Source organism: Eucyclogobius newberryi, unplaced genomic scaffold (assembly GCF_026437365.1).
Source record: "Eucyclogobius newberryi isolate DKJ021-1_F unplaced genomic scaffold, fEucNew1.0.hap1 SCAF_13, whole genome shotgun sequence".
NCBI lineage: Eukaryota > Metazoa > Chordata > Actinopteri > Gobiiformes > Gobiidae > Eucyclogobius > Eucyclogobius newberryi.
The window spans coordinates 19,422,999-19,433,347 of NW_027315757.1; the positions used below are offsets into that span (position 1 = coordinate 19,422,999).

Below are 10,349 nucleotides of genomic sequence, written 5' to 3' on the forward strand. Positions count from 1 at the left end.
CTGCCAGTCCCAGGGTCCCCTGTCCTTAGACCCTCCTTCTCGGCCAGAAAAAAACTACAAAAAACCTGGAGGAGTTCCACAGTGAAGGAAAGATCCAGCTCCCTCAGAGAACCAGTTCTTCAGGATGAGAACCAGTTCTTCAGGATGAGAACCAGTTCTTCAGGATGAGAACCAGTTCTTCAGGATGAGAACCAGTTCTTCAGGATGAGAACCAGTTCTTCAGGAGGAGAACCAGTTCTTCAGGAGGAGAACCAGTTCTTCAGGAGGAGAACCAGTTCTTCAGGAGGAGAACCAGTTCTTCAGGAGGAGAACCAGTTCTTCAGGAGGAGGAGGAGAACCAGTTCTTTAGGAGGAGGAGGAGAACCAGTTCTTCAGGAGGAGGAGGAGAACCAGTTCTTCAGGAGGAGAAGGAGAACCAGTTCTTCGGGAGGAGGAGAACCAGTTCTTCAGGAGGAGGAGAACCAGTTCTTCAGGAGGAGGAGAACCAGTTCTTCAGGAGGAGGAGAACCAGTTTTTCAGGAAGAGAACCAGTTCTTCAGGAGCAGATGAAGAACCGTTCATATGGAGCAGAGACCGCTTTTCCAGGAACTCGAGGAGCATCAATGTGTCATCAATGTGCCTGTCCCACTCCCAGAGTGGCAGGGAGTGGGAAAAGAAAAAGGCAATGAACAGATTGCAAGTTAAATTAAATATTAAATATTGTTTGATAGAATAAGTAGTCAGAAGCAGAGGATAGTGCTCAAGCTGCCATACTTCCCCCATAGTTGCTCCTAGGGCAGCGTAGCTGAAACTGTAGGTTTATATTTCTGTTCCTAACTGGCCTGACCATAAGCCATTTCAAAGAGGAACGTTTTAAGCTATCAGCACAGGAGCTCCACAGGGCTGGGTGCTTTCTCCCCTGCTCTTGTCTCTGTACACAAACTGACAGTGGAGATGATTGTGGAATTCAGGAAAGTCACAGTCCCCTCACCCTCAGTCGCCCCCATCACTCCTTCCGATTTCTCAGCACCACCATCACCCAGGACCTCAAGTGGGGCCCACCATCAGCTCCCTCATCAAGGCCCAGCTGAGGATGTACTTCCTGTGGCAGCTGAGGAAAGCCAAGCTGACAGCGGAGATGATGGTGCAGTTCTACACGGCCATCAGTGACTCCATCCTCACCTCCTCCATCACCGTGTGTTGTCTGAAGCTGCTGCAGAAGTAAAGACACAAACTCCTCAAAAAAATCTCAGATTAGAAACAAAGAGGAAAACTTGCGTAGTTTTATTTTTAAAACATCTAAAACCCTTGTCAATTTTCAAAGTTATTCTCACAAAGGAATAACATGTTGTGTTTGTGTTTCAGACTCTTGTTGTACGTGTCTCCGATCTCCAGAATCAGGTTCAACTGTGACCAAGACCAGAGCAAGACCAGATCAGATCTGAAGGAGCCGCTCAGGTTCATGTCCTATTTTTTTTTAATATATATATATATATATATATATATATTTGAAAACTAAGTGACGTAGACGGCTGCCGTCAAAGAGGAAGAACGAACGAGAGGAATCTCTGCTGTTTTTGAGTAGTTTTGGAGAGTTTCAGTATTTCAAGTATTTCATTGTCAGTAATATAGTTGTTGTGAAGCAAAATGAGGGGCACACTTCATGTTGATCAAGTTTAGACCTGCTTTAGTCCTGGTTTAGTCCTGGTTTAGACCTGGTTTAGTCCTGGTTTAGACCTGGTTTAGACCTGGTTTAGACCTGGGTTGGACCTGGTTTAGTCCTGGTTTAGACCTGGGTTGGACCTGGTTTAGTCCTGGTTTAGACCTGGGTTGGACCTGGTTTAGTCTTGGTTTAGTCCTGGTTTAGACCTGGGTTGGACCTGGTTTAGTCCTGGTTTAGACCTGGGTTGGACCTGGTTTAGACCTGGGTTGGACCTGGTTTAGACCTGGTTTAGACCTGGTTTAGTCCTGGTTTAGTCCTGGTTTAGACCTGGTTTAGTCCTGGTTTAGACCTGGTTTAGTCCTGGGTTAGACCTGGGTTAGACCTGGTTTAGACCTGGTTTAGTCCTGGTTTAGACCTGGGTTGGACCTGGTTTAGTCCTGGTTTAGACCTGGGTTGGACCTGGTTTAGTCCTGGTTTAGACCTGGTTTAGAGTTCCTTCTGAACATCACTCACATGGAAGTGCAAAGCCTGTGATGTGGCTCTCTGTGTCATTTTGGACTGAAACTGTTTTGAGAAGTAGCACAAATAGAAAAACGCCTGAGGATTTACCTACTTTTTATTGTAAATAGTAGTTTATTGCTTGTATATATCACAAGAATACTTTTATATGTTAATATTTGCACCTTGTGGTTCAGTTTGAACCTTTTTAAACGCTTGGTTGAGCATGTTTGAGGGTTTTACAATGAAAAAAACATATTTTTTCTAGACTGACTTTGTGTTTTCTGTGTGTCTTTAGGTCTGTTTAGGTCCGGTTATGTTGAAATAGTATGTCAAAGTGAAAAACTAACTAACTGATCATATAGGTGAGGTTGTGCTGAAAAAAAAAGATGCCCAACATTGGTCTGGTAAACATTTCTTAATGTAGTAGACCTCTATCCCAACCTATACATCCTTCTGCAGCTGGCCTGCACACTGCCAGTCACATCTTGTGAGTGTGAGCGCAGCAACAGCACCATACGCAGGCTCAACAATTACTTGAGGGCCTCCATAGGAAAGGAGCGTCTCTAAGCGCTGGCCTTGTTGCATATACACTACTCCTTCCAGTTTGACCGTGAGCATGTGGTGAACGTGTTCGCAAGGAAACACCCCAGGAGACTGGAGCTGGAAGAGTCCTTGCTCAGACCAGAACAGAAGTAAAGTGTTGGATGATCCGTGAAGTGTTAGCTTTGTTCAGATATTTGTTTAACCAGCTACTGTTATAGTTTCTGTGTGAAATTACTGTATATGTGTATATTTGTTGTTGTTTTTTTGTGATAAAACATATGTATACATGTAAGTTATCTACCTCATCATGCTAAAAAGGTCCACCTTGACACAAAAAGAACCATCCCCATAGAAATCCTGGCTACAGCCCTGTTGAGCCTGTATTGACAGAGTAAATCTGCTTTGAGATTTGTTCCTGAACAATCTGCACGTTTACGGTGAGTCACTGTAGAAACACGGTCAGTCTCTCCTCATTTACGGTCACTCCCACACAGGGCAGCACCATGTTGAAAATTCTTGCGATAAGTCCGTAAAGTACTGCAATGTTGATATATTATTACTTTTTACACAATAATTGTATTTCTATTAAAATGTTCAGGCCAAGACTTCCGGAATGATGGCTGCCCTAGATCGGACATCATCCATTGGTTTTATCGTATTTATCACGAGTTCACATGGGAATACCGGCTATTTCTACATGGGAGCGAACATATAATGAGCTTGGACGCTTATTTCGGGAAAATGTCTATACAATAAGAAATACACCACAGAGAACCAGACTGGCATTGCTACATCTAAGCTAGCTAGCTCCTCATCTGCGCCAGTCCCTGTACACTCAGGCTCCAGCTCATGCGCCGCATCTGCACTAGCCCAATTAAAAAAGGCACGTTACTCGGCCGCGTCCTGCCGCGTCCACTCCTTTTATTGACGTCCTTATTTTCTTTAAATTTCGCATGAAGCCTATTTATTTTCGGTGTCATTGCAGCCAGGAGCGCTTGATCCCTCGCCCGGCCAACTCTTTTGCGATCTCCTCAAATATCGCCAGGTTACGGTACAAACCCTCTTTTTTTTGCCTGAATAGATTTGTCACCTCATGGATTGATTAGTTCACAAACTTCTTCCTTCTTCCACTGACAGTTTTCGGCTCCTTCATCAGCCATTTCTCTCTTTTGACTCAGAATTGTGACGTTTATCCCGGAATATGTTGCCTATTGAGGGCGTTCAGATCTGCAGTCGCGTTCTAAAAGTGTGGATACATATCGGCTTTATTTTCACTTACGAAAGTGGCCTGGGTCGGACAAAAAAACCTGAACGTGTGCTGTTCACACCGCCCTGAAAAAAACTGATACAGGTCACATATGGGGGGAAAAAATCTGAATTGACGGCATTGAAGTCAATGAAGCGCTGTATTTAAGAAAACCGAAGGATATTGAACAAGTGAAAGGTTTATGAAAATAGACAAAAATTGCCACAAAATGTGACCTTTGTGAAAGCTGTAAGTCCTTGTCAGACGAACACGAGCAGTTTGCTTTATACAATACACTCAATTGGAAAAATACTTTCCGGGCAGCAGAGGATTTTTTTCGCTGCAGAACCAATTGACTGGCCACTGAGGCCGACTCACCACATGCTATCGTAGCAATACCCTGTCCAGTTAACTCAATAGATCCATGGGTCAGTCCCAGCTCGGGCTCAGACTGGGATATTACATGAATAATAGTTTAATGGAAAATGTAAATGCTGCCTCAAATGATTGTGATGTTATGCAACGTTGTTTTACAGCTCAGCTAATGAGACACTGCTACACAAGGGCCTCCGGCTGGACAAGGTCCCCGTGCTGGACAAGGGCCCCGTGCTGGACAAGGGCCCCGAGCCGAACAGGGGCCCCGAGCTGCACATGTGGCAACGGTCAGAACTGTACTTTTCACTCAGTGACTGCGCAGAAGGGCTGAAGGAGATAGTGGTGTGAAACTTTCTAAAGCTACGTTCAGACCGCAGCATCAATACCGATTGGACACCTGTTCTTTTGAGGCCAGAAGCTGGAGACACTTTGATGTCCTGCACATGCATTTGAACTGGAAACAAATCCTCTTCTTGCTGCTTGTGCAGTGACTGATTCAAAGGAATGACTGCTGCTTTGGAGGAAGCTCCTGATTGGTTGATGACTTTCGCAAAAAGTTGATTCTGCCACACTTGAAACGCGCTGCATAAACGCTGAACGCCCTGGACGTATGTCCATGTAAACTTGACACTAGAGATGCACCGATTCCAAAATTCTTGGCCGATACCGATTTCCGTTTTTTAAGGAGGTCTGACCTGCCAAAACCGATTTTTCCGATACCGATTTTCTATCTAGCCACTGATTTTCCCACAAACTACCCAGTATTTTATGAAAAAGGTGCATGTATACAGGACACACGTTTTATAATATAAAATGTAATTCATTTTGTGGAAAAATGGAAAAATAACTATATATAAAAATAATATATAAATGCAGAACTATATACTAACTAATATGGCCTGGAGAAGAGTGGGGGACACAGAGGAAAAAGGAGTCCATTTCTCCTGCAGAAGATGCAGCTCCAATGGTTCCAGATTGAAATCAAATGAACTATTTTCATATAGTAATTTATACATTTGTAATTTTACACATTCTTTTGAATGAGCTGGAACCCTCTGCAGGAGAGGAAGCAGGTGGAACATGAGGAGGGTCAGTCCTAGAGCGCTGCCAGCACCTCCCTCTCAAAGCTGGAGGACTCTGGCTCCAGGACCTCTTCCTCGTGGTTCTACAAAAAAAAGAAACATTGCAATTTAGATGACACAGGCTAAAAAACAAATTGAAATCCAACCAAATGCTTTTACACACCTGTGGGTGCAGCAGAAGGGCCAGCATCCCCTGAAGGAGCAGGAGCAGCAGGAGCAACAGGAGCAGGAGCAACAGGAGCAGGAGCAACAGGAGCAGGAGCAACAGGTGCAGGAGCAGCAGGGAGGTCTGAAGGCAAATCCAGATCTTAAAGAACATTATACAGCAGTTATATTTGAGCCCAGTACATTTACTGCAATATTATTCAAACTTTTACTATTATAATACAGTATATTAAATGAGGCACATTTATGTTGCCAATATCATTTTCCAGTTTCATCAGCTCTTTGATAACTTCACACACTCACTAGAAGCACAATCAGCAGTGCACTATAGATTCTAGTGCACAGCTGATTGTGTGAACATTTCTTTGAGGCTGTGGGACAATTAAATAGTCCTGACATTAGATTGCAGTCACTCATTTCGCTGTTTTGTATCTACGTAATGTGATCTCAAATGCATCAAAGTATTTTTAAAGTCTCATTTCAGGTGGATGAGATCTCTTGTTAGCATTAGCTCGTAGCTTAGCTCTCTGCTACTTGAGCAGAACAACAACAACTAACTCTTCTGACAGCCCTGCTGCTGCTTCTTCTGGCCCCTTCATGTGTCCCTACTCTTCTGCAGATAACTCTGAATAAACACATGAACTCGTCAAACACAAACCAGCGCAAATTATTTTGACCGCATCAACTATTAACACGTAGATTGTAATCGTCTCAAAGTTGTAATAACTTACCCCACAGTCCAGTCTCCTCTGATCCTCTTCCAGGCTCGCTCCCTCTGGTGTTCCACCAAAGTTGAACAAATCTGAACTTTTCTGCGACGAACAATTTTATCACTTTGAAGCTTATGCCTGTCAAAGCGTCTAGAGCGGAAAACGGCAAAACGCACCCTCCGTGCCACGCGCTGCGCTCCACGCAGAAAAAGCAGGAATCGCGTTTACATAGACTTTAATGTAAACTGGACACTTTGGCCGCCGCGCTCTGAAAGAGTCTTGTAGTTTTTAGCTGTTTTGCGCTGGGCGCGTTGAGCTGCTACGCACCGCGCATGCGGGTCAGTTTGGATCGGCCGAAAACCGGCAATTACGACATGGACCGGCCGGTCACCAATTCTGGCCGATTCAGCATAAAACCGGCTTTTTAAATCGGCGGCCGATTGATCGGTGCATCTCTACTTGACACTATAGATACCACGGCCTAAACGTGGTGTTTCCCCTGCCCCCCAGGTTGGGAACCACTGGATTAATTGACTAAATAATCAACTGTTAACAGCTCTTAACTGTGCAGTCACTTTGACTTGTCTTGGAATGGTGACGCGTGCCTGCCCTTATGACGCGGTCTTGCCTCACCGCCTGTCAGTTTGGAGATTCGAGGAAAGGAGATAGTCTGTAATATAGCTAAAAACTGCGGGAATCAATCAAAAAACACTCTGGGTACATATATGAAGCACAAATAGCAATGTAAGAAGGTTAAAAGCTCTGAAAAGTCGATTTTGCATGTTATGGGACCTTTTAAGACTAAAATCTGTAGAAATCATGAACATTTCTAGACATGAATGACATGGTAGAGGAATCATTTTTCAGTTAGGACCCACCCTCAAAACGCCCCTTGGTGGCGGCCATCTGGGATTTGGAAAAAATGCACATTGCAATTTATCAATTTAACACATTGCATTGCATAAGCATAATTAGCCATGACAAATGAGTGTTCTAACAATGTTTATCGACAAGCTGCAAGTGCTGAAGCTCATCAAGAGTGACCTAGATGGCAGAATGGAGCCATATTGAAATCCAAGATGACCACCATCAATAAAGTTTCAAACCGTGAACAGTATAGCATTTTCAGTGTCCCTTCAACTTGTGAAATGCAAATCAAACACAACACAATAAGATCTGACGATTCATGACTTATTTGTATAAAATGATTTTATATTCAATGTTCAGAAAGAAACACAATGTATTTACAAAATGTAGCTTCAAATTGCTATATATTCAAATGTTCATGAAAGTGTCCATCTTTGAATGTTCATTGTTTTTCTCTAGTACATCATCATTAGTCACAGGAGGTTTGCTTTGTAGCATTTGCAGTTACCCTTACCCTTGTGCAGTGACAGCAGAGAAGTTCATAGCAAGCTTTAGATGCCTCACTCAATGAAGTCCACACTGGAATCCACCCATTGTTTTCTCTCTTCCATCCCCAGTCTCGTAGGTCAGGGTTGCCAAGCACTACATCCAAAGCCTTCCCCCAAATATGACCAGCCTAGTAAGATGCTCTCTTTGTATGTTCCTTCAAAGCTGCAGATGTAGGTGGGATGTGTGTTATTTCTCTAGACCGCTTTGAAAAGAGATGCCTCCTTGCATCATCAACACTAGTGAGTTCAGATGTCCGGCCGGTCATATAGTAACATTAGAAAAAATTCTTTCACTCTCATGATGTCATCTCGAAGACTCGGCGGTTCTCTTGACAATGTATGGAAAACTGGTGTTGCATCTGCATATGCCTTCAAACTCTCCCAAGCAGATTTCTTACCATGGTTGACGAAGTAGGACACTGTGTCAGATCCTGTGAAGGCATGAAAAAATGTCAATGCTTCAGCCTTCTGCTGTCCCAATGTTGCAGTAATCTGATGGATAGGTGTGTATCCAAATTTCTTCCCTGTCCCAAAGGCCACCCAGAGTTCATTCAGAGCTCGTTTGTAGAAAGTTGCAACAGCTATCACAACTATATCTGTATCAACTGTCCGAATTAGAACATTGTTGTGTCCCTTTTTAGACATATCATTCACATGGACGAAGATTCTGCTATCTGCTTCCTCGTGTGTGCAGGGTCCAAGCGGCTTTGTATTACCTTCTTTGGAGGAACACAACACAAACACTCTGTCATCTATGGTGCTATACACAAGCTTGCCTTCAGATATATCTAAACTGACACTTTTTTCAGCTTGGTATCGGAAGAGCTCCTGTTTGTTATCACTGTTTCTCAGAAAGCATCCTATTTCCTGGGATTCTAGTTGTAGATGTTCCCCGATGTCGTGTTCCTACACTTCTATCTTCACGCGTCTTGGATTTCAGACTCTGTCTTGTAGATGTAGATGTCTGTCAGATCTATTCTGGTGACATTCCTCAATTCATGTTTTATATATGGAATGAAGACTTGGTTTGCTTGGTCATCAATTGCAACAGCAGTTCCTCGAGGTAGAAGGTGAACCACAGCAGGACCATCATATACTTTTGCCTGAACCTGTGGCACATAATCTGGTAGCACAATGTCGTCTTCTAGACAGTCGAGTAAGGGGTATTTGTCGCCTTGCTTCATTTGACCTCCTTCTGAAAGTGATGGCGGGCTTGGTTGGTTTTCATGGCGAAAAAACTCAATGAGATCTCCTTCTCTTCGTTGACTTGCAATATAAAGTCGGGAAAAGAGAGCACGGTCATTCTTGAGTTCACAAATCTTGTCTTTACTTTTGTTCAGAGTTGGTTTGCATAATAGACATAGCTTGTTACGAGTAATGGTTGCATTGATGGGTTTTACCCTTGTTCTTCTACAAATGTATCATTATGGAGAAATTCTTCCTTGAATCAGTCATCTTTTTAATCTGTGCAAATGCTCAAGCTACATTGCCACTATGGTCATCTGGAACTATTAAAATGATCAAAAATGGCTGTATAAGACATCGAAAATACAGAACACTTGCCAGGAATCTGTCAAAAAAGGATCCATAATACAATTTCCATTTACAGCCACTAGGGGGGCATTTCAGAGTTGGGTCCTAATTGAAAATTAACCGTTTCTTGGTGGTCTTCAATTCTGCCAAGTTTCATAATTACCCCATTATTTGAACAATTCTTCTGATTAACTGCTGGACTACTGTTGGTTGTGTCCATGGCAGGAGTCCTGAGGCCCAAATACATAGTTCTGAAATCCATTGTGATGGTGATCTCATAAATTGTCTGTAAGGCTTTGTTGATCTCAGTCCAATACTTGGACAATCCCCGAACATGTGATAGTGGTTTGCCTCCTGCTGCCACATCCTCTCCAACAGTCTGCATTTCCCTGTGAGTAATGGGCACTTTGAACATGAACTTTGAACATGGAGTTATAAAGGAACAATACACACATTTCCAACATAATTCCCTCCAAACATGTGATCCTGTGGTTCTCCAATGAGATGTACATATACTTTCCCACTCTTCATCATCCAGAACAAAGTGACCCTCTCTTTCCCTTTTACCCTTAATGTAATCAGTAGAGTGACGGCCCATATTGTTTATACAAGTTAGATATTAATCCCCTACAATAAAAGCTTTGATTAAGATTTCAGTTATAAAGCTATGATGTCATCATAATTTAATTTCTCGGTTATAATATCTCCTAAAATAATGTGTTAATACTAATGTTTCTCTAAGCCAATTGATTGTTTCAACTCATCAAAGCTTTTCAGATGATTCTCCTTTACAATCTGGTAAAAGACCTTTTATACCTTTTTTGTTTTCCAGACTTAAATCTTGAGTCTGCGATGTTAGGTGTGAAATTTATATCCTAAGCCATCCAGTTTAAGATTTTAACATCTTTGTTTAGTTTGTATGTTTTGATCATCTCCTTCCATGTTGTAAGAACAGATTTCACCCAAGGGTTCTCCACCTGATCTGAGCTGAACTAATGTAATTTTTCAAAGAAAGTAAACCTCAGCCTCCTTTTTCTTTTGATAATTTTAAAGTTTCGAATTGGATACAGTTTTTTTCCCTTGCCATATAAATCTGGAGATTGCTTTATTCCACTCATCAAACAGCCGGTTGGGGAT

General features: G+C 42.7%; 1 protein-coding gene across 2 annotated transcripts in view; it reads left to right on the top strand.

Moving 5' to 3' along the window:
- The first annotated feature begins 4,528 nt into the window (after positions 1 to 4,528).
- Positions 4,529 to 10,349, top strand: part of LOC140358182 (globoside alpha-1,3-N-acetylgalactosaminyltransferase 1-like) — a 20,733-nt gene continuing 14,912 nt past the window's right edge. For both annotated transcript variants that reach the window (XM_072442867.1, XM_072442868.1), the window contains exon 1: positions 4,529 to 4,594. In XM_072442867.1, coding sequence (XP_072298968.1) covers positions 4,584 to 4,594 — 11 coding nt within the window. In that variant the 5' untranslated portion in view covers positions 4,529 to 4,583. The remainder of the gene's footprint in view (positions 4,595 to 10,349) is intronic.